The 25,269-nt window shown below is 34.2% G+C and overlaps 3 protein-coding genes and 1 pseudogene across 3 annotated transcripts; 1 reads left to right on the forward strand and 3 right to left on the reverse strand.

The window, feature by feature from the left end:
- Positions 1-5,064, reverse strand: part of LOC140983922 (phosphatidylinositol 4-phosphate 5-kinase 7-like) — an 8,285-nt pseudogene extending 3,221 nt beyond the window's left edge.
- Positions 5,065-5,505: 441 nt separating this feature from the next.
- On the reverse strand, positions 5,506-6,306 carry LOC140983923 (uncharacterized). The gene is made up of 2 exons (XM_073451076.1): positions 6,247-6,306; positions 5,506-6,138 (listed from the first exon to the last, which is right to left on the reverse strand). Exons 1-2 carry the CDS (start codon positions 6,304-6,306, stop codon positions 5,506-5,508), a joined length of 693 nt encoding a protein of 230 aa, XP_073307177.1.
- Positions 6,307-6,342: 36 nt separating this feature from the next.
- LOC140985278 (protein ANTAGONIST OF LIKE HETEROCHROMATIN PROTEIN 1-like) lies at positions 6,343-8,735 on the forward strand. Its single transcript, XM_073453078.1, has one exon. The coding sequence runs from the start codon at positions 7,689-7,691 to the stop codon at positions 8,733-8,735; it is 1,047 nt and encodes a 348-aa protein (XP_073309179.1). The 5' UTR covers positions 6,343-7,688.
- A 12,485-nt stretch (positions 8,736-21,220) lies between these two features.
- LOC140985027 (uncharacterized) lies at positions 21,221-25,236 on the reverse strand. Its single transcript, XM_073452756.1, has 7 exons — positions 24,945-25,236; positions 24,388-24,487; positions 24,158-24,278; positions 23,933-24,054; positions 22,567-22,688; positions 22,331-22,490; positions 21,221-21,473 (listed from the first exon to the last, which is right to left on the reverse strand). Exons 1-7 carry the CDS (start codon positions 25,069-25,071, stop codon positions 21,359-21,361), a joined length of 867 nt encoding a protein of 288 aa, XP_073308857.1. The 5' UTR covers positions 25,072-25,236; the 3' UTR covers positions 21,221-21,358.
- Positions 25,237-25,269: the final 33 nt, after the last annotated feature.

Raw genomic sequence — 25,269 nt, forward strand, 5'->3', positions numbered from 1 at the left:
GGGGGGGGGGGGGGGGGTGTGCGTGCAGAAAGAATGCTGCCTCTAACATCTCTTTCAAATTTTGCCTCTGATGTATAGATGCACATGAAGGACACATGCACTTGAGGCAGATTGGGCATGGCATACTCTGGACACATTAACAAGAGACGATGAAGGAAATTAAATATTTACACAGCCATAGGTGACTTGACATAGCTAACCTTGGTGAAGAATTTATGAGGCTAATTAAATTAACTAATTCCGAAACATCAGAGTTATATGATTGACTAGCATCACATGACAGCCAAAGTGTTGAACAAATGCTCATACCATGAGCATAGGCCTAACAATGTGCTATTAAATCTCAAATCCTACATGTACACACCAAGCAGCGTTCATTTTTCATAAGCCAATAAATGAATGTTGCTAAGAGTGTGATGAGTAACAGATAATATGGTTTCTGAGATAGTTTAGGTTAGGACTATTGCTATGCATATAAATGAAAACTGATTCATAAAGCTGAGTTTGCAATAACTTGCAATGAGCAGCTGAATTATTTACATGGTTCAGAAAAATTCCATTCTTTGTTAAACAAATTAAAATAGATATAAGGTCTGCTGAATAGGAATTCACCTAAAATGTGACTCGCGCAGTGATCTATCCATGTAAAACTCATACGTCAAATCAAGATCTTTCAGTGTGGTACTCTCATCTATATCATCTTTATGGGTAAATCTCCCATGAGATGAACCCTTCAAATCATGACGCCGATGTATGTGCAATTCGGTGCAAAATATGTTTCCCGTGACAACAAAGTGTACCTGGTTTAGCAAAAGTAGTTGCATTATAAATCAAAATAATTTGAATTAAGAGGGTGTGATTATATCAAAGAAGTAGTCATAGCATGAATGTAACTTAAGTTCATGTATATTTCAACCTTTTTATGCCCCAGTGCTGTACTATGCACCCCAAAGAATTTAGTTATGAGAGTGTTATCGTGTGCTCGTACATGGTCATAGTAGTGTGGTAGCATCTTCAGTAACACCTACACAACATTAGGAACCCCTGTTAATTTTCCATAAAGAGATGTGTATAGAAATACATTTCCAGACCAACTGTGATCGACACTATGACTGCACAATTTAAGAGAGAAAGAGAGAGGGAAAGGGGTGGGGGATACATACAAGTAAATGTAAAGCCCCCAAACTAATTTCGATTCTTCAAACATTCAGCTCATATGTTTTCAATGTCTTTATGACAAATTAGTCATCATGAGAAATATAGAAAAAACTTCTGCTCTTCCCTGGGGGAGAAAGCTCTGTCAGATCATCACCACCACAGATGGACATCATATAGTCTGCAGCATCGAGCTTGAATAATTCTCTCAGCTTCCTGAAAATGATAAGCCACACAAAAACTCACGCCATTCAAAAACTATATATCTGCACGAATAGATGACCCTCAAAAAGCTAGATGAAAATTTGTCCCCAGGTATTTATTCTTATAGCCCTCGTCACCCAGGTATGTATCAACAATGATTTAAGATTCAACGCTTCATCAAAGTCCAACACAATTACCGGGAGTAATAGTTATAAATTCATTACCTGTCAGAAGCTAGCAGTTTATACCTCTCATCATTTCCCATGTCAAATTGCAAAAACTAATCAACTAACCTGCATAATTTTCAAGAAAAACATCTCAAACTCCAAGCTTTACATAAATCAATCAACTGAAGTACCTTGTGAAAATGTATGCCTATAAATTAATACACAGCAAAAAAAATTTGTCATCACTCTAGTTTGCTCTCCGTATATTCTTTATTTCATTTTTCTGCATCAGCGAGGTAGATAATTCTCTTGTTATTTTTTATTTGAATGGAAATATTTTAAAGGAGGTAATGATTCATACAGAAACATCATTATTTTGAAAAACCAACTCTAATTTCTATATAGAAATGAGAAGAGATGCATCCAGGATCATCATGAACTATAGACCATTTACGGCGATAAGCTCTCATTAGCATAAGATAAAGTTTGAAGACCTAACTTCCACTTGTGCCAAGTCAAATGTCATGCAATGGAAATTTCAAATTGGATAGAGAATCAACCAATACAATCCGACTGAACAACCTACATAACTTAAGAGACCACAAGCATGGGATACAATTTATTGATGCAAAAATCAGCGTTCTTCAACTGGATTATTATCAAACCTACTACAACACATCAGAAATTGAACTTTTCTTACTCCACAATATGACCGTAGCACCATGATCACCATCAAAATAACAAACTTAAATTGAGAATACCAAAACATAAAAGAGAACATATGTCCTTTATGACTTCAATCTAATCAAGTAACTGTGATAAAAGATGACTCCAGTAAATCAGAACGGATTCTAGAATTACCACCACGCCCTGATATTCAACCAGTTCAGATTACAAGGCAATAAAAAAAATCATGTATATACTGAAATATACAAATATTCTTGTGGCCATACGGTTATAAAAAAATGGTATGATGCAGATTTTTCATTTCGTGCAAAAATTCAGTGGCGATTCAATCAGTAAACCAACTCATCGTTCGGATATCTCACAATCCAAAAATCAAATAACCGCAATTAAACATCCAACAGCAGAATTCGACAACGATTAACAATTACTTACTGTGATTGCATTCTCTCGTAATCCAAGCACCAAATGACATCAATTAATTTTCAAGTAAGTTGATTAAGGTGAAATATTTCACCTCAATCATCCATACTTCCATCCACTTGATTCAGTTAAATCAAAAAAAAAAAAAAAAAAAAAAAAAAAAAAAAAAAAACGAAATGCTCACCCGAGAAGAAAACAGACAATCTCCAGAGGATTCGTGATTCCTTCAGTTGAATACGAAATTTATGTTCGTATCTCGAATTGAACAGTTTTGTTTCAGTGGAAGAAAATCCAAAGAATTCACAATAAGAACTTCGTAGTTTAAGAAATGTATTTATATTTATATATTTATATATGGGACAAAAAATATTTCCACGTGGCAAGCAAGCAGCCACACTGATTAACTGCTTTTTGCGTGCTTAGTGAATAGTAGACAATTTACGTTTTGTTCATGTTATATATATGGACATAGTTTTCACTCATTTAGCATACGACACATATGTTTATGGATAAATTATGAGATCCAATCAATCATAACGATTAATCATGATTCAACACTCAATATATATGTCATGTGTTAGTGGATGAGGACATTACTCATATGTCTACTTAGCTGACAATTTATAATATTTTGCTTGATTTGTTATAATTGAGATTGGATATATCGTTTTAAATTTAAAATCTTAAATTTTAATTAATTACATAATTGATTTTGAGACATCGTCCTAAATTTAAGATCTTAATTTAAATGTGCATCAATTTTATAAATAGATATCAATAGTAGAAATTTAATCTACTTAATATAATACTATAAACTTGAATATTCTAAAAATTTGTTATGAACTTTGTTTTATCATAACTTATGAAAATATGTAATTTAGCATAACGTGATACTAAGTTTAAGGGCAAAAGCTTGTGTGAGACGGTCTCACAGGTCGTATTTGTGAGACAGATCTCTTATTTGGGTCATCCATGAAAAAGTATTACTTTTTATGCTACGAGTATTACTTTTCATTGTGAATATGGGTATGGTTGATCCGTCTCACAGATTAAGATCCGTGAGACGGTCTCACATGAAACCCACTCAAGTTTAAGATATCCTAATCCTATTACGTTTTATCTTTATTTGTTTTTAATGACTATATATTATCGATGAAACCAAGAAATCGGTTAATAGTATAACTTTAGTTTTACAAGGCATTGTCCTTCCGGCCGTCTTTTGTATATGATAGATCAATGTGATTCCATACTTACAGTGAAAAATAATGTTTTTAGCAAAAAAATAATATATTTTTATGAATCGAATCGGACTGGAGATCTATATCACAAAATTGACATGTGAAATCATCTATATGACAAGAATTTTGTATTGTCCTTTTAGTTATACGTACCGTGTAATTTTCTGTCATTTTTAAGGGTCGGGATGGATCTCATTCCATCTATTTCTAAGTGTTGGAACTGCAACAAGATAACTTAAGTCGATACAGTAACACTACGTCTTTACAAGTTACACATTTTGTATTCGACTTATTCTTGTTGAGCAATTAGCAGCGAATCCACCGTGATAGCAAATTTATTTCCCTTATTCCGTTTTTTTTAAATCAATTTTATCCTTTAAAATAATATAAAATAAATATGACAAATAAATCATAAATAAAAAGAAAGAAAAGGGAAAGTGAGTTTGATTATTGGTCAATTGCAATTCACCGTGAAACATTTTTCTTCCAAAAGTATATTAAGCAAAAAAGGTTAGGGAAAATCTGGTGAGTGTATTCCTTCAAATTTTAATTACAACTTTTATTAAGTTATTTTTTGGTAGTTTCTGGCTGGTTTTTATTAGAAATATTTGATTGATGCTATCTGGAATCTTGTTTTTAAAGATGGGCTATGTTAAATTTTTTGGAAGAAACTTTGGTTATTTACGTCTTGTTTGTATTATTTAGTGAAATGAATAATGATATTTTTTGTCCAATCTCGGAGGCTCGGACTAATTGCACATAAAAGACACTCAAAGAATTTTTGGATGCCTACTTTTGTTTATAAATAGTATAAAATTAATTAGTATGTTATAAAATAGTAATACTTTCCTTGAGTCTGCTAGATAATTATGGATACCATCCTTAATAAGAATTGGATGTATTCTAAATTTCTATAATATATTTATTCATGGTTTTGGTCAGTGTGTGGCATTGCAAGATCAGACTGGAATTTTGTTGATGATCGATTCTTGCAAAAATTGATGGTCTGTAGCCTTGTATATGAAACTACAATCAATGACACTAATTTATATATAGAGTTTTCAATATCAAAATAGCCAAAATAAAATTCCCATTAAGTGACATGAGAATTACCGGTTGTTAGGGCATCTCCAACCATCCTCCATAATGGAGGATGAAATCTTCTCCAACTGTGCTCTATTTGTTTCCTCCATTTTAGAGTATGCAACAGTGATCTTCTATTTATGGAGTATCACTGTTCATATAGAGGATTGAAAAGGAGTGAGAAATAATTACAAAATAGATATTTTAAAAATTGCAATATAGTCTTTTTGAAATTTTTTTAGGAAAGTATCACTGTTCATCGATTGAAAACTAAAAGTTTTAATTTTTTAATGAATTAATTATAATTTACTATTTATAATAGTTACCAAATAGAACTAATGAACAATTTAATGACAAAGAAATACATAACACAATTTGTTACAAACACTTATTATCGACTTAATTTAAATTGATAAACATGTGATATTTTTATACATAAAAACGTAGACAATACTAAAAGTGACATATCACCAACAATAAAAAAAAAAAAAAACACACACACAACAATAAAGATAAACATATTTTTAGTTCATTGCAATCATGAGAGTAAATTAGTACGGTGGAAGGTCGGACTCAGATGGTGAAGTTCCTCCGAGGAACTCCCCAAACGGTGTAGAAGTCCCGTCAAAGCCATCCCCCGTCTCCATTCTTTTCTGCCAAATTTTTTGTTGTTCTTTTATCAAGTATGCACGGACTAATTCATCAACGCACATAGGGTTCATCCTTAGTATTTTATTTTCTTCCTTAAAAGCCATTATCGCATTCCTTTGTTTCTCAATATCAATGAGCTGTTGTCGATGTACCTCAGCATTCTCCATCACAGCCACCATTTTCTCAGTACATTTGGCCATGGTGGAGATGTCCTTCAAGTGTTCTTCAGTAGCTTTTCTTTTGGCTTTGGCCTTTTTTATGCCAATTGGACGCTGAGAACTCTCTCCTGATGGATTATCTTCATCCAGGTTTATAGCAAACCCAGATAGCCCTAGAGAATCGGGTGTCGGTGATTCAGTGTTGGGAGAATAGTCAGACTGGGATGAGTCGATACTCCCGTGGTTTGGTATGAAATTAGGTAAAATAGTGTTTGATGACCTAAACTTCTCTTGGTCCTTAAGTAAAGACCATACATGATCCAACCGCCAAGTCGACCTATTTGATTGCTTAAATAAAGCTTTTGTTTGATCCAACTATAACAAGATATGAATTGTATCTTAGTTACAGAATGCAAAAAAATATAATTTCACAGAAATATGATAAAGAAAATTAATTACTCATAATGTCTTTCTCAGAAGCACCACTTGGACGGCTAAGTTCCACCTGACTAACACATGAACTAAAGTGCCACTCATGACCATAACCTATCGCGTAATTGGTTTATACCCATTATTGGATTTTGGGAGACATCAAGATAAGCCAGCACGAGTAGTTTGTCCTCCTCAATTGACAATGCAACACTATGTTTAGATGAAGTCATTTGATCGTAAATAATTATTCAATTTGTAGGAGTGGTGTCATTGCTTTGAATGATACTTCAATTTATAGCCAAAACATTTTGGATAAGAAATCTGGATCAACGGTCTAAATTAAATGATATCTGATTTGACGGTAGAAATTTAAATTAATTAGATTGATTTGTTTTGGGATGCGAAATTTGACTGCAACGTGACAACCCACCCTTCAGTTGGCTTTTATTGGAAATACATAGCCCGTGACAGCTGGTATATAGACAAGAGTTGACAGATGAGTCGTCTCTGATTGCGACTAGACACCCGTGCCAGCTGACTGCAACGTGACAACCCTTCAATTGGCTTTTAGTGGAAATGCATAGCCCGTGACAACTGGTATATAGACAAGAGCTGACAGATGAGTTGTCTCTTACTGCAACTAGACTACACGTGACAGCTGACTGCAACTAGACAACCCTTCAGTTGGCTTTTAGTGGAAATGCATAGCCCGTGACAACTGGTATATAGACAAGAGCTGACAGATGAGTTGTCTCTGATTGCAACTAGAATACACGTGACAGCTTACTGCAACTAGACAACCCTTCAGTTGGATTTTAGTGGAAATGCATAGCCCGTGATAGATGGTATATAGACAAGAGCTGACAGATGAGTTGTCTCTGATTGCGAATAGACTACACGTGACAGATGACTGCAACTAGACAACCCTTAGTTGGCTTTTAGTGGAAATGCATAGCCCATGGCTTTATTGAAATGCTTTTAGTGGAAATATATAGCCCGTGGCTTTATTGAAATGCTTTTATTGAAATGTTTTTAGTGGAAATGCATATCCCGTGGCTTTATTGAAATACACAACCCGTGACAAAAAAATGAGTTGGCTTTTATTCCATATAATATTTAAAAGAAATTAAAATATCTAAAATAAAAAATGTCATCACTTATTTAAAGACCAATGGCTTCTTCATAATTTACTCATCTTGCTCAAAAATGAATTTTCATGAGGGAGGTCCTCAAGTTTTTCTTTCTACGCGTCTTCGTCATCATCTGACGGCGAAGATCAACCTAGTGCCAACATAAAGAATGAGTTAAATCGCATTGACGAACAACAAACGGTTTTAAGCCAACTCATAAACAGTGCTACCGTTGTCTCCAATTACTTCCAAGAATGTGATAATTTGCACCGTCGAGGCTCGATCCCTGGCCATGTTGTGATTAATCGAGACAGATTAGCCGTTGAACAACGCTTGTACAATGACTATTTTTCTGAGTCTCCAATGTACAATGAATCAATGTTCAAGCGACATTTTCGAATGTCTCGTCGGCTATTCTTGCGAATTATGGAATCCATTCAACAACATGATAATTACTTCGTACAGAAAGTAGATGCGTTGGGGAGGCCCGGGTTGTCCCCATACCAGAAGATAACACCAGCAATGCGTATCTTAGCATATGGTGTGGCGGCAGATTCAACGGATGAGTATACTAAAATCGGGGAGTCTACTGCGATTGAAAGTTTAAAAAGATTTTGCAGGGCTGTGGTGGAGGTGTTTGGTGACTGGTATCTTCGGTCTCCCAATGCTGAGGACATTGAAAGAATTCTCCTTATTGGAAAACAAAGAGGATTCCCGGAGATGCTGGGAAGCCTAGATTGTATGCATTGGAAGTGGAAAAACTGTTCAACAGGTTGGACTGGACAATATGCTGGTCGTAGCAGAAAACCAACAATCATTTTGGAGGTCGTAGCAGATTACGAGTTCTGGATATGGCATGCATACTTTGGTTCGCTATGTTCAAACAATGACATTAACTTGTTGTCAAAATCTCATCTCTTTGTTAATTTGACCAATGGGGTAGCTCCCACCGCTAACTATGTCATACAAGGAAAAGAATACACCATGAGATACTACCTTGCAGATTGTATATATCCAAAGTGGGCTACTCTAGTGCGAACAATTCACAATCCACAAGGTCCAAAGAAGAAATATTTTGTAGCACGACCAGAAAGTTGCAGAAAAAATGTTGAACGAGCATTTGGAGTACTGCAATCTAAGTGGGCGATAATCACTGGACCTGCACGAGTTTGGAGCAAACAAGTGCTGCATGATATCATGACAACATGCATTATAATGCATAATATGATTATTGAAGATGAAAATGAATTGAATGTGCCAGTCACAGATTATCGCGAGGCACCCATCCCTAATGTTGAAATGGCACACGATGAGCATGCCCGATTTCAAGAGTTTCTTGCACGCCATCGTAAAATAAAAGATAAATCGGCTCACTATGCACTCCGAGATTCTCTTATTGACCATTTGTGAGAGGAGTACAGTAATTCGGAATATTAGTAATTTTAATGGTTAATTTGTGTGTTGTTCTTTAAATCATATGTGTCGTTTATGTTTGTCTTGATATCTATTTTATGTCTGTATGATGAATGTTGTCTCTTGTTTGCAATTTGATGAAAAATAAATGTATTATTTTAAATATATCGAGTCGAATACACATGTAGTTGTGTCATGTTTAGCGAATTAATTAAGTTTAGTTAAATAATATATTATGAAATTAATTAATTATATGTGTGTGTATGTGTATTCGAAAATGAAATAAATTAAAAAAAGAAAGTATTTGGTATTATTTAGAGGATATGGGTTGAGAATGAAATAATTTAAGAAATAGAATGTTTGGTAATATTTAGAGGATATGAGTTGGAGAAGGTTTTTGAAAATAGAGATCATGGATCTCTATTTTGGAGGATAGATGATGAAAAATAGAGTATATGGATTGGAGATGACCTTATAACCATTTCAGAGAGTGTTTGCAATCACTATAAAAAATTATTTTTTATTGGTTTTTCACTTAAAAAAGTTCAGTTATGTGTGTTTTTAAACTCATACTCTGGTTAATTTAGTTGAAACTTAGAAGCTGGTGAGATGTTGATTCTGCTTATGATAAAGTGATTTTTGTAAAGTTATTATTAGATACATTTATTTATAAAAAAAAAAACATTACTCACTTATGATTTTCAACTTTGAGTAGGTCTCTTGTGAGACGGTCTCACGAATCTTTATCTGTGAGACGGGTCAACCCTACCAATATTCACAATAAAAAGTAATACTATTAGCATAAAAAGTAATATTTTTTCATGGATGGCCCAAATAAGAGATCCGTCTAACAAAATACGACCTGTGAGATCGTCTCACACAAGTTTTTGCCTTCAACTTTTCACTTTTGTTTTCAAACATTATATTACTCGTTTATGATTTTTTTTATCACTTCTTCGTAATTTATAAATTTAATCATTTCTTTAAAAGTAAAAGTTGATGCAAACTGTGTAGAAAAAAATCTTATGGTACATTTTAGGTAATTGATTTGAAATCCATGGTTTTCGATTAGAGTTTTATTGTTTACAATGAAAAAATAGTTTAAATATTAAATTCACGCGTTACTTATTTACATATTAATAATACAAAGTAGCTGAAATGAATTTTAAATGACATTATTATTGTGTGAAATTGAAATACATTATAAATAACATAAAATACTATATAAATATATAATGAATGAATTTGAAGTTTATGGTCTTACTTTTCTAACAAAGGCTGATTTACGCTACGTCCAACAAGGGCCACGATCCCTCTAAGATATTAATTTTTGAAAAACTGAATATATAAATGGTCTCCCTCAAAAATATTAAAAGAGCATGTATCATCATAGCAAGACAAGAGTTTCCGCAATTGATACACCCACGTTCGATTCAAATCCCCTATCCCATTTCTTTCCTTATAAATAATTTATTTACTTTTAAAATTTATCAAGTATACAAAGCTTTTTACTGTAGTGGATTGATTTAGTGTACATTAGGGGTTAAATTTTTCATTTTCAGAAATTGTCATCTCAATAACCTTGTCGTCATCAAGGCAATTTCATCATTGAGCATTATTATCTGGTAAACTTTTTTTATGCCGCGATAGATGCACAAATGCACAAAATTAATATGTGATTAGTGAAGATGTGATGAAGTTACTCATGCTTAGTTATACTTTAAGGCATTGTTTGGAGTGCATGATAAGGGGTGATTGATTTTTAATTATTCACTTATCATGTGTATGGTGTACATGATTAAGATTATGATAGACCGTTCAGCCCGCACCCGACCCGCACTGTATGCATTATTATCCTCTTGTTGTTGATTATATAATCCTTTGGGGGAGAAGTGATGATGTCTGATTAATTTAAATTTTTCTTTAATATCTTAAAGTTTAAAATAATTATAAAATCAAAAAATTTAATAATATTTAAATATAATTTTTAATTTGACTAATATTCTAAATAATTTAATTATTATTGATCATATTTTTATTATTATTATTATATTATTTTTAACCGTAATATTATAATTGCTATTAACCATTATTTAATATTCAAATTTGTATTAATATTTTAATTATTACAATAATGCATATTTATGTTATTATCAAATTTTAAATATTTTCTATAATATTAATCATTTTTTAGTTTTTTTGGAATTGAAATTAATGAAATTTAATAATTAATATAATATTTTAATTTTATTTATAATTTTTTAAATCAATTAATTCTAGAAATTTTATTTATTTATTCAATCATTTTAAGAATATATTACTAATTAATATATGATGGGTGCATTATAGTAAATAATTAACAAAAATAATCAAGCAAGTTAAAATCATGTCAAACATCATATACTTTATCATAATGTGTTATTTATCTTTACTTTTTATTTTATAATCACTCTTATTATATATCATTTACTTATCTTATCACACGAACCAAATGATGCCTAAATCCTTAAAATTCATATGATTCATTGAGATAATGAATGCATGCAATTTGGTTGAAAAGTTTTGTCCAATAGATTTTACTAATGACGAAAAGGAGCAACTAGAGATGCACTTGAAATGTTATGATGTACTCAAAGGATCAGATTACAAAAGTCTTTCAACCATTTCCGAGTTGTGTCAATGGTTGGTGAGGACTAAAATAAGCTGCTATATACGACCTTGTTTTTAGATGCAAAGTTCATTATTGTCCTTTGACTGGACAATTGCTTTGTACCTTTGTGCATAGCTGGAATCCACTTGAATGAGTTTGTCTTGTTCTTCAACTGAAAGATTCTAACTGATGGTCCGAACTAGTCAGCTGAACTGATCTTCAGTTGGGCTGACGAAATCAGTTGACTCGTCAGTTGAACTGATTTCGCTTTTGTTCAGTTGAACTGATCAGTTGTGCTCTTCATGATCAGTTGGGCTCTTCATCTGTTGAACACTCATTCGGCTGGCCAGGCTTCTGAGGTTCTCCTGCTGAACCACCTATCAGCTGGACAATCAGCTGAACTGCTCATTTGACATATCAATTTGTCTAATTCAGTTTGTGCGATCAGTTGGGTCTTCAGTTTGCGATTTAGACAACTCGTAACTGATCCTAGCTGCTGCACACTAAAGTAAATCATTAATAACAAAATAACAAGTTTTGTTAATATCAAAATCAATATTGCGAAATTGTTGAAAAATTCCAACAAATAGTCAACAAAATATTAATGCTCACCTTTTCTATATATCACTCAGTCGTCATTCGGTCACTTTCGATCGTTCTCAACCGCTCTTTAGAATTTTTACCATTTTATTGTTTAATATTATATCTATTCCCCAACTTTATTGTACACTTTAAAAAGTTACTCTAAAAATGTAAAACAAATGACTAAATCATGGAATCCAAACACAACACATATAAAGTATTTCAACTATCTCACTGTAACACAAATAATATATCCACCAAACATATCACATATTGAACATGTATCATCACACATTAATAAGAAAATGTAACAAGACACATCAATAAATTGGAGCATAAAAAAATTCAGGTAAAGATGTTCTGATATAGTTTAGTTGCATTATTTTAGCATTAGATTTTGAAACATTAATTCGATTTTACTTCTAATATCAAGTTTAGTATGGGCTGAACTGGGATATAGACAATGATAATAATAGGTATTAAAATTAAGATGATAATATTTTAAGTTTGAATTTTTTTTCTATTTTTATAAGAAACATTTGTGGGAGTGGATTTTTGTTTGTTGTCACTAGCAAAGATATATAGAGACAATTCTTAATATAATTTTTTTGTTGACTAAGCGAAGTGAAATTTGTTCTGTCTTAGGAGATGAATTTTGCCAACGTATTTTCCCGATCAATTATTTGATACGTCCATTTGGTGTACTTCAAGACTCCGGCAATCGCAAGTATCACACGAATAGATGTTATTCTCGATACAGGAGAATATGTGTCAAAGTAATCAAGCCCTTCACGTTGATGGTAACCTTTAATTACCAATCTGGCTTTATACTTTTCTATGGTTCCATCTGATTTCATTTTCCTTTTGAAAACCCATTTACAGCCTAGTAGTTTGCTTCCCGGAAGAAGATTTACAAATTCCCACGTATGGTTTTGTAAAATGGATTCCATTTCGGAATTGATAGCCTCTTTTCATAGAGGTCCCTCAGATGAACTCATTGCTTCCTTGAAGCTTTGAGGTTCACTTTCTATCATGAAAGTGATGAAATCCGGACCAAAGGATTTCTCAGTCCTAGCTCTCTTGCTACGTCTAGGTTCAATGTCTTGATCAAGCTCTTGTTCTTCATCAATTGTCTCATATAATCTTTTGGATGAACATGGCTCTTCCTTAGATTTGTATGGAAACATGTGTTCAAAGAACGAAGCATTTCTTGATTCAATTATCGTATTCTTGTGAATATCAGGTATTTGAGATTCATGTACAAGAAAACGATATGTGCTACTGTTTTAAGCATATCCAATGAAAATGCAATCAACAGTTTTTGGTCCTATCTTTACTTTCTTTGGAGTGGGTACTGCTATCTTGGCAAGACACCCCCATACTCGCAAGTATTGGTAGGAACAACTTCTACCTTTCCATAACTCGTATGGACTTTTATCTTGCTTTTCCGGGGCACCTTATTTAAAAGGTAATTTGCTGTTAGAACAGCTTTCCCCCACATGTTCTGTGGTAAACCAGAACTTAATAACAACGCATTCATCATTTCTTTCAACGTACGATTCTTTCTCTCTGCAATGCCATTTTGCTGAGGAGAATAAGGTGCAGTTTTTTCATGTTTGATACCGTGTTGAGCACAAAACTCAGAAATTTGGTGATTCATATTCACCTCTACGATCACTTCTTAGCACCTTAATTTTTTTGCTAAGTTGGTTTTCAACTTCACTCTTATATTGGACAAATTTGTCAATAGCTTCATCTTTACTTTTGAGGAGATACACATAACAAAATTTTGTACTATCGTCAACAAAAGTAATGAAGTATTTATTTCCACCACGAGTTTGTACACCTTTTAAATCACATATATCACTGTGAATTATATCACGTGGTTCACTATTTCTTTCAATAGTTCGAAAAGATGATCTTGTTAGTTTAGCCTCAACACAAGTTTCACATTTGTGTTGTTTATCAATTTGGAATGCATGAATGCTTTTCATGTTAATTAGTCTACGAATTGTATCGTAATTAACGTGTCCAAGTCTACCATGCCATAAACAAGAAGACTCAAGCAAGTAAGCAAAAGTATTAACTTTATTCATCACAGGCTTTATAGCCATTACATTGAGTTTGAATAAACCATTACAAACATACCATTTGCCAACAAACATTCCACTTTTCGACAAAACCACCTTATCTGACTCAAAGACAATGCGGAAACCATGCTTGTTAAGAAGCGACCCAGACACCAAGTTCTTACGGATGTCCGGTACATACAGCACATTGTTCAAAGTTAGTTCTTTTCCAGATGTCATCTTTAGGACAACTTTTCCTTGACCTTTTATATCAGAAGTGGCGGAATTTCCCATGAATAGCTTTTCCTCATTCATAGATTCCTCAAGAGTAGCAAACATCTCCTTGTCGGAGCAAACATGGCGAGTGGCACCAGTGTCGATCCACCACTCCCTTGGGTTAGAACCCACCAGGTTAATCTCTGATATTACAGCACAGAGATTCATGTTCGAAACCTCCTGAGCAATGTTCTCTACCACATTCGTCTCTCGGTTTCTCTTCGGCTTCTTACACTCAGAGGCCTTGTGACCCATACCATCACAGTTGTAGCATTTCCCAGAAAACTTTTTCTTCGAAATGCCTCCCTTGGGTCCCAAGTTCAACCTTTTGGAGGAGGCAAAGGTTCTCTTTTTTGAGCTTTGACCATGCTCGACAACATTTGCTTTAGCAGCAATAGGAGAAAACAATCGTCTTTCCGAACTCTTGTTGTCTTCCTCGATACGAAGTCGAACAATGAGCTCTTCAACGTTCATCTCCTTTCGCTTGTGCTTCAAGTAATTTTTGAAATCTTTCCAAGCTGGTGGTAGCTTCTCAACAATAGCAGCCACTTGGAATGATTCGCTCAAAGTCATCCCCTCACCGTGAATCTCGTGAAGAATCATTTGGAGTTCTTGAACTTGACTGATAACCAGCTTTGAATCCACCATTTTAAAGTCCAGAAAACGGCCAACAAGAAACTTCTTGGCCCCGGCATCCTCGGTTTTGTACTTTCTGTCAAGGGATTCACAAATCTCTTTAGCCGTTTTCTTTTCGCAAAACACGTTGTAGAGCGAATCGGCCATTCCGTTTAGTACATAGTTTCGGCATAAGAAATCAGAATGATTCCATGCCTCCACCGCACTAACAGATTCAACATCTCCCTCACCCTCTGTGAGTTTAGGAGCATCCTAAGAAAAGAATCTGGCCAGGTTGAGCATCGTCAAGTAGAACAACATCTTCTGCTGCCACCTTTTGAAGTCCAAACCAGTGAACTTTTCAGAATTTTCACCGTGACTGGCTGGGACAACAACCGTAGCAGCACGTGGGGTAACATGAGGGACAACCTGAGCCACAGTAGGGACAACATAACCAGTTTCCCTTTGCACGCTGGTTTCAGTAGCCATATCTGAAACAAACCACGTAATGAGTAATCTGTTTTAAGTTTGTTGCACAATATATCGAATGGTACAGTACAAAAAGGTTTTTATCAATAAAACCAGCGAGCAATATAGTGAAGAGAAAACAGTAAAAAAACGCTTACTACGGCGAACTCCAAACCGAGGCATGTACGAAGTACAATGTCCTTAAAACAGATTCATCCCCTCCTTTATGTGCTTCGAGGATCATCTTGGACGTCTGCCCAGGATACAACGGAACAACCAGCAGTGACTTAGCACGAGACACTACTACGGCGAACTGAAAACGTACCTTTACTTTATCACCGAGATTTAACGGAGTCCAAATGAAAAGCTAACAATATGAAATGCAAGAGAATGCTTGAAAGAGAAAAGATTTTCATGTACTTGAAATGAGGAAATGAACCCCACTATTTATAAGCTCCAAAATGCACACCAAGAGTCATGCAAGATTAATTAACTCAATTAATCTTGCTATTAACTCAAGAATATGAAGAGCCAAAACTCTTCAACTAACTCAAGAATGTGGAAAGTCAAAAGACACTCCACAATAATGAGCCATAACCAACTCAAGAATGTGGAAAGCCAAAAGACACTCCCACATTCATGAGATATAATTTTTATTCAAATTTTCAACAATAACTACCCGAGGAAACCAGGTAATGAAGGAAAAAAATAGAGAATCTGGAACGAGATTCCTTTAGTGGGGATTGTAACACCACAAAGTTTTGAGGTGTTTAATAAAATAATTAATGGATAATAATAATAATAATAATAATAAATAAATAAATAAAAATATTCTAGTAAAATATTTGACATTTATAAATAAATTGACTTACACATTAATCTACTCAAATGTCTACAAAGTTGGAATAAAATATATCTAAATAATATCAATAAGTTAATTTTATTACTCAATAAATTATTATTTAACTCAAAATAGTTTATTAATAATTAACTTAAGGGAATATTTATGTCACTAAGTATATGAAAATATGTGTAATTGATTTAATGAAATTTAGGAGTCAATAAATTTGAACAACATTTTTCAATGAATGTGACTCACTTCCATTTTATTCAAGGATGACGTTTGGTTATTTTGGCTAAAACTAAGTGTCAAGTACTTAGAATCTCTATCACTCAAATCTTTATATAAATAGACCCACTTTCACCAGTTTTTAGTCAGAATTCGTGAGGAATAGAAGACTAGAGTGAGAGAGAATTAGAGTGAGAAATAGAGAGAAAATGAAGGAAAATAAGGGAAAAATAACGAACTATCTTCGAAAATTCTGAAATTTTTATACAACACTCCTATTCTACCCAGAAATCAAATTATATAAAAGGTGTAACAATACCGTCAATCGATTTTGCCCATAAAATCAAGAATCACGAAAAAAAGTTTCTGGAAATTACAGAAACTTATATTTCAGATAACCAATTAAAACTCGATTTACTCCTTCTTCTTTAACCTATTTCCCTTCGGTTTTAAAATAAAAATTGTTCAAAATATTTTCTAGTTCACAAATGTTTAGGCCGATTTTCCTGAAAGTTATCGGAAGTACTGTTTTTGATAGTCCAAAATGATCTTGACAGTCATTCTAGTTTTTTATATTCTGCTATTTGATCCGTTCTGAATTGTGAAATATGTTCCAGATGAAAGTTGTAAGAAATTACAAGACGCATATCCTGTGAAAAATTTGGCTGCACGTGGCGGTCGAAGTTCGGCCACGCACCAGAAAGGCAGGGTATGTGTTGAGTTTCGTGAATTTTCTGGCTTCCGAACGATTCTGTACTATTTTTAGGCATTTTTGAAAATTTTGATGATTTTTGGACATTTATTTTAATTGTTATGAATTTTTAAAATGTTAATCAAAACCTTCCGGTACAAATTTTGTACAAAAATGAGCTTTAAAAGATTTCAACACCTACTACCGGTCCTAACAGTGTAAAATCCCTCAAATGATATTATAAGAATTATCTTGGCTTGAGATCGATAACTAAGGTGAATAGTATGCTACCGAGGTGAGATTTTTCAACTAGTTTCTTCATAATAAAGTTTGACATTTAACCTGAAATTTTTACAGTAAATTATATAAACTAATGATTTATTTATATATTGCATCTTGATAAGCATGTCATAAGTTATTGCTCACATTGTCTGCATCTGAAAATCTGAATTTATTGTTTGTTGACTGGTTATCGATTGACTATTACTGACTGAATGACTAAATGAATTTAGCCCAGACAACGGTCTATGTAACATACTGCTAGTTTACTAGACAACGTGGCTTCGACATGGAAATGTAAGTCCAATGAACAACATATTTAAAACTTGGTATATGGTTCATCTGAACGTGACTTCGGTCCGGAATGTGAGTTCAATTTGGATAACAAATGATCGATTGTACGGATTCTACTTGAGTACGTGGAAAAATTGCTACATCGAATGTTGGTGGGAGTCACCTCTTTAGCCCTATGCTATTCACTTTAGAGTTCTGAACAGTCATTGCATGTCACTTGATAATATATTTTCATAATGATGCATTATTGCTGATGCATGTCATCTCATATTGAATTATTGCATTGATATATTATTGTTTGATGTGTTAACTATATATAAGCCCAATTTATTCCTTCATTAAGTCCTTAAAGACTTAATATCCATTTTTTTTTGGTTTATTGTAAATTTCAGCTATAGGATTTCAGGACTCCAAATATGATAGAAATTGGGAAAATGGAAATATTAAGTTAGCAAGGTCGTGACTCTTCCGTTGAATACATATTTTTGTTATCTTTTGTAAAATCAAGAATTGTACACGCTTCCGCTAATGCAAGTAAAATATAATTATGATGTTACGATTCGGAAGTCCACATAAGATACCGGCGCAGGGAAGGGAAATTGGCCATCTTCGCAAGTGGAGATGCTGAAGTAGTTGAATGGTTAAAACCATTATTCGATTTACTCGGGAAGGTTACATACATGGGCAGCGCGAGAAAGGGGCAGAGAAGTAAAATAGCGAGAACCAGGTAGTTTTCACTTGTCAGCGGGAGCTTAGTGGGATTAAGTGAAGAGCTTGTCTTCGCCGAAAAGGCGGGGCTGAAATATGGAAAAATGTAAATCAACCTATACAATAAGATTTACATTTAGCATTACTTATTAAAGATTTATCAAATCTGCGTTTTGAAATTTTTAATTCTCTTACATTCCTTGTTTTTTAGATCTCGAATCCGAGATTTTTCTTTCTTATATTAGAATTGATAAATTCACATTACTATTTTTTGAGACAGTCAACACGATGTATACTTCATAGATGTTATTGAGTCGAGAGGCTTGTAACACAAAACATAATTTTAGATTTTTGTTGGGGTTTTTTTTAAAAATAATTTAATTAAAATTTTTTTTTTCAAAAATAATGTAAAAAAAAACATTTTCAAAACTATTGCAATCCGCGCTTACGGAGCTTGGACGCTGCTCACGTGGAGCAGCGTCCGCGCTTCGTAAGCACGGACACTGGTCCACGTAAGCGACAGAATATTTTAGCGACGGAATATATATAAAAGCCAACGCTCATTAGCGACGGTTTCTTACACTGTCGCTAAAATGAATCAGCGACGGTTTACAAAACCGTTGCTAATTTTAACCGTCGCTGTAATGGAATCAGCGACGGTTGAATAACCGTCGCTAAATGCCGAAATACCTACTTTTCACACGCCACGCATAATCGTATCAACAGCGTGCATATGTACGCCGCGGATAATCTTGAACTTTCAACGACTTGCAACTTTGCAGCGTGCAATATACGATGCGGAAAGAGAATTTGCGCGCTGCGAAAAGCCATTTTTGTTGTAGTGAAGATAGAGGAAAAAGCAGACAATAATTTCATCAAAAAATAAGTTTTTTCAGGAACCTCTACTATTCAACCTAGTTTTTTCAGTGATTTAGGGATGGCTGACTTTGGTTTGTTTGGTCAGCAGGATTTTAAGACTCCGTCTTGGTCGAACATACACAGTTTTACAAATTTGCTTAATGTTGGTCCGCAGCATCTTGTACATGACATTCTACCACAGAATGATGTTGAGGAAAATGAACAACATTCAATTGAGATATCTCAGTCTTGATGAATTTCTTGTTTGTTTTTTTCTCTGTTTTCACTACAACAAAGTGGCTTTTCGCAGCGTATATTGCACGCTGCAAAGTTGCAAGCCGTTGAAAGTTCAAGATTATCCGCGGCGTACATGTGCATGTTGTTGATACATTTATGCGTAGTAGTTATTTCGAATTAGCGACGGTTTCTTAAACCGAGAAACAGTCGCTCAAATTGAATCAGCGACGGTTTTCAACTGTCGCTAAATTTAACGACAGTTTATAAACCGTCGCCGATTCAATTTAAATCGTCGCTAATTAGCGACAATTTTTATTATATTTCGTCGCTAAAATATTCTGTCGCTTCCGTGGACGAGCGTCCGTGCTTACGAAGCGCGGATTGCAGTAGTTTTGAAAATGTTTCTTTTTTTACATTATTTTTGAAAAACTTTTTTAAAATTAAATTATTTTAAAAAAAAACCCTTTTTGTTGTGTTGTTTCTGTTTGTTTTTTTAAAATGATTTTTATTAATAAATCTTTCATCACTTACAAAATACGCAATTGTTTCCAATTCTACTGGTAAAGCATTTTGAGAACTAAAGTTTAAACAATAAACGTCACCGTAGAATCAAAACCTTTTTCTTTAGGGACGTCGAATCAAACTTTAGATGATAAGTAAATCTAGAATGATAGATTATAAAATTTGCACAGTTAATCATCAATAAATTTTGATGTTTGTTTCTCGCAACAAAGAACGCTACCACTACGAGTCTATGGGACTCGAGTGGCCAACTGCACCGTGAATTCCCCTTCCTCAAGTATCTAAATTAATAACATAAGCATGCTTATTTAGTGTACTACTTTTTTTTTTGTGGAAAAATTTGCATTTAATTATGGTTCATTTCTAAGGATAGCTTCGATAAATAGCCTTTTTTAGAGTTGTCATCTCATTTTCAAACCCCATGACTAAGATGTTAATGCATCTGAATAGTCTCCGTAGCTATACTTGTGACACCACGACCAAAATTTAGTGCTTAGAGTTTATAATCTCTAGCTTTTGATATAGACAGTGTTCTAAAAATCGGGCTAGTCGACTGCCAAAGCGCCTCCTAGGCACTAGGCGACCGCTTGACCACACCGAAAAAGTTCTAGGCGGCTAGCCTATGCGGCAAGGACGCCTAGGCGGTTCAAGACAGAACTAGACGTTTAAAGTTTTTTTGAGAATTTTTTTTGGGTTTTTAATTTTTGAAAGCCTAATTAAACTAGAACATGACATAAGAAATAATTATAGGCTCGTGCTTTTAATTTTTTGGGATTGAAAGCCCAATTAGAACCACGATTTGTCGGCTTACGTTTGTCCTAACACGCCACTCTCATCTTCTTTGTCAATTTATTTCTGCACACATAGGAAAATCGAACCAGACCCTAAAGGTAATTTTTTTTCTTTATTTTGATTTCTTTTGCATTGCATATTATTCTGATCCGTCTTAAGCAGGAGGAATGAATTAAGTATCAATTGAATTTTAACAAAATTTGGGCTTAAATTTAATTTAAGAACCATTACAAGTATCTTGATACCGTGGAAACCGCCTAACGACGCCTAGTCCCCACCTAGGCGGTTAGGCTCTATGTGCTAGTTTGGTGCCTGACTAGCGCCTAGCGAATTTTAGAACCATGGTAGCAAATGTTACATGCAGCAAAAAGGTGGAGAGAAGAAACTACCGCATTCTAAATACAGATTCTACTTTTAGTTACTGAAAGAATGACCCAATAGCTTTCTCCTGTGAACATACATGCTATAAGATTACATGTTTCTACTCCAGGGAACGGATATTTACAACACTTATCGTGATTCATCCATAGGTACCTCAGAATATGTACACGAAAGGGTTTCTACATTGGTGCCGTTTTGCTTAGCCTTGGTCCATGATATTTTCCACAACTGCAGTAAACTGAGCCTGAAGTGAAAAGGCGAAAACAAACACAAGTTAATGGGACAAATAGAATGAGTATGAATATTCTTTATTTGCTTTGCTACAAGTACATAGCTCAAGTCAAGAATCGGATACCCTTACAATATCGATACAACACAAGACACGGCATACCTTGTTCAATGCCAAAACACTCTATCCCCATCATTCAGGTGGAAGCCAAGTAGCTCAAAACTATGCTTTTAGGTTTTGTGGGGGTCAAAACTGAACTCGAAAAATCTAGGGTGCAAACTCATACTTCTGGAAAGAAGTGTTGAATAACAAGTATATTGGACCATATGACAATTTAACAGTCCTTCCTGTGTCAATCCCTAACGACATTCATTAATCTTCATCCATCTTAAGGATAGGAATGGTAACGACAAACACATGAATTGGATTTGCATTATTCTAGCCCAGTCAACTGCTATGCTAATGCCTTGTATAATAATTTTCCTTGGTCTCTAAGGTCACTTTAGCAGTGATACGTAGGTGTACAGTCAAGACAGAATAAAGTTCCCAATTCTGATAAATATGCTTAACAAGCTTCAAACGGTTGTGTGCACCTATAACTGGCAGCTCAGGTCGAGGCTCAACAACACCGTTCTTCAACATGACACACTTGCATAACGAGCATGCCATCCAACTTAGTCGATATAAGTTCATAATTCACAATGAGATACTACTGTATTCACCGACGACTTATAATGGCAATTAGTAAATCCTCATTATCGCAACCCCATGGTTCAGGCAAATATAAAATACTTTCCATGCACAAGAAAGTCTTAAGTTCATTGTATATAACCGGAAGAAATAAAGAGGATTCATTGATAAAATTGAAATACCTTTCTTCTGTCACTTCCCTCTTTGCAAGCATAAGGGTCAAGAAAACCGGGACCATAGCAGCACATAAATGCTTGAGCGTATGTCCACTCACAATATGATGAGTCAAATTATAGATTGGTTTATCAGCTGCTTCTTCAATCTTAGCTAGGAGATAAAATACTGCAAATTGTTCGATGAAATTGTTGTAATCATATCAGACAGCTTATAGCACAAAGTAGCAATTAATGACAGAAACCTGCTGCCCCAAGCCAATATGTGGAATGTGTGTACATAGGAGGCATCAATGTAGCCATCAGTGGGATAGCAATGCAAGGCACAAACTGTACAACGGCATAAGGTCGGAGGTCATCAAAAAACCTACAAAAAGTTGTCGTCAATGAGAGTCTTAAGATATTAGAAAAAGTCAGCTCTACAACATAATAATCTGCAAAAGTTCTGCTTCATTGACACAACCATTTAAGACCTTCAAATTCAGCAACACTGATATCGTATAAAAAATTTGTGGCAGTGTCCACGACTCCACATACAATCGTATAAAAATTTTGTGGCAGTGTCCAGATTCGATGAGCTTTAGATCATTCCAATACCTAATCCTTCTTGATGATAGATTTTTATCTTTCCTTTATAAAGGATTGGGCAAAGTGGCAGAAGCAGGACACTAACGGTAAAGGGGGTAAACTTGAAATTATTACAAATCTTAAATACAAAAAATGTTCATTATTAGAATTTATTATAAAGTTCTTGATGGGTACACATATCATAAAATATTTATATTGTCTTTTATAAAGTGTCAAAAATATTTTTTCTGTTAGTTAATGCAATTGACTTTAATGAATCTTCTTGCAAGTTAAACTTCAACCATTGTTTCTAAATTGTATAATATTGATAAATAAATCAATATCAAATTCTACAACTAAATATAACACATATACATTCTTAAAATGGTGGAAAACAAAAGGACGTACAATATAAAGAAACATATTATTTCTATACTTTAACATGATGTTAATAGCATAAAGTCATAATTTTATTAGAAATATGCTATTTTTCCTTTTATAGATTTGAAATTATGATATTATTTCAATTGAAATATTGCTATCGTAGATATTTAAGTTCATGGCATTATGTTAAAGTTACACTATTGAACCCTTAATAAACTTTTTGAATTGCTCAATATCAACATATGTGTAGTTAGCCAAACATTTTCAAAATTGAGGGTGTGCAAAGGCAAGATGGCTTCACCACTCCTTGGGCCTAGATCATTATAAAAAGCCTTAGCTATTGATTACAGTATAAATGAAAGCTTGTTTAAACTGCGTAGCAGACTAAAAATCAATTTTTTTACCACTGGATACATGTAAACTAATGTTACTTCACATTCCCCCTCCCATTAATTGCTCCAACTTGCAACTTATGGCAACCAAACAAGTGACATTGATTGAGCATATGCATCATATGAAAATTATATATTAGAAACTTTGAGTGTGAGGTTTCAATTGTCTCACAGGCAATGACACGGGACAGTTGGAAATTGCTGCCATTCAACAGATTACTAGTAAAATAAACAAAATTATTTTTGACTAAAGAGTGGCAATGCTTACCTCCAATACAAAATGCTGACCACACCTGCCAAGATTAGAGGGACAATGGAAAAAGTTCCCTTACGTGCATCTACTCTCTCAATAATAAAGATCGCAATAATGGACGTAAATGCCACAGTCATCTGTGATAATTGTAGTTCAAGTGTCAAAGTCTAAACTTGCAACATAAAAACAATGAATCAGTTCAAATACAAGTCATGCAGTTGGCATCACATAAAAACTCACAGGTAAACGGTCCCAAACTAGGCGAGAGTCATCAGGCCTGAGGTGATAGTAAGTTGAGCCAAAAGCAACAGCTGCCACACCGATGAAAAAAAATGTCCAACCAGATAGTTCACCCTGCAAACTTTTGATGTATCCATCCGCACACAAATTTTTATCATCCCTAAAGCTCAATGTAAATTATCATCACATGCGGCCTAATTTGGGATGAAATGTAAGAACATTCACATTACCTTAACTTAAAATAATTCCCATAATAGCACAGTAAAAGGCCAATAACACCAACAACGAAGAAGGGGAAATTGGAAATCACATTCAATGTATTCGGTATACCTGAAAATCGAACCAAACAATCAAATCAGCATCAACCTCATACAAGGTTTTGATATATTTCATACCATTCATACAAACAATGGCTATGTACTCTAACACAAACAAAACCAAATCAATTCCAGTATGGCACTGCAAATTAAGAACTTCTCCAGCATCAGAAATAACTAGTACCAAATTTTAAAATAGAATCTCTAACTCTACCAGCTATCATAGCGAAAAAGAAAAAAAGAGCAAGAGCACAAACTGGGGAGCAACCGGTGCAAGCGATTTGCTTACACCGAATTTGAAAATTCAATACACAACAAATCCAAATAATTAAGCTTCGACGTCTCAAAACACGTTGTTCCTAAGCACAAACAACGATCGTACAGTAAACAGAAGATAGAATATATAAGACAAATAACGATTCCTAATTCAACGAAGAAGCAAAAAAAAAATCCATCAATCAAAACACAACCAAAATATGTGCGTTGATCGGCGAAATCGTGGTACACTTGAGACTGAGGAATTGCAGGAGTGATTGACATTAGTACAACGAAACACAAGACCGCAACTCCCCAAACTAACGCCGTCCGTTTCCTCATCTCTCCGCGCCTGCAGAAATCAAGAACCTGGGGAATCCAATCGCAGGAAAGAGGATCAAAGGGAAAAATCCATCGCCGAAATGGAATCGATGATGCCGGACTTTGCCATTTTTTGTTGCCAAACGGGACTGGAGTCAATTTCTCTTTGACCCTTCAATTATTTATTTATTTATTTTATTTCCTATTCATTTTGTTTAT

This window comes from Primulina huaijiensis, chromosome 9, assembly GCF_012295235.1.
Source record: "Primulina huaijiensis isolate GDHJ02 chromosome 9, ASM1229523v2, whole genome shotgun sequence".
Classification (NCBI taxonomy): Eukaryota; Viridiplantae; Streptophyta; class Magnoliopsida; order Lamiales; family Gesneriaceae; genus Primulina; species Primulina huaijiensis.

What these genes read in the sequence shown, in the direction of transcription:
- LOC140985027 (XM_073452756.1), bottom strand. Translation starts at nt 25,071, where the DNA reads ATGAGGAAACGGACGGCGTTAGTTTGGGGAGTTGCGGTCTTGTGTTTC. An exon ending in GGGAATTATTTTAAGTTAAG is followed by an intron (nt 24,279 to 24,387) that starts GTAATGTGAATG and finishes ATACATCAAAAG; the next exon opens with TTTGCAGGGTGAACTATCTG. An exon ending in ATATTGGCTTGGGGCAGCAG is followed by an intron (nt 22,491 to 22,566) that starts GTTTCTGTCATT and finishes AACAATTTGCAG; the next exon opens with TATTTTATCTCCTAGCTAAG.
- LOC140983923 (XM_073451076.1), bottom strand. Translation starts at nt 6,306, where the DNA reads ATGGTCATGAGTGGCACTTTAGTTCATGTGTTAGTCAGGTGGAACTTA. An exon ending in GGAACTTAGCCGTCCAAGTG is followed by an intron (nt 6,139 to 6,246) that starts GTGCTTCTGAGA and finishes ATCTTGTTATAG; the next exon opens with TTGGATCAAACAAAAGCTTT.
- LOC140985278 (XM_073453078.1), top strand. Translation starts at nt 7,689, where the DNA reads ATGTACAATGAATCAATGTTCAAGCGACATTTTCGAATGTCTCGTCGG.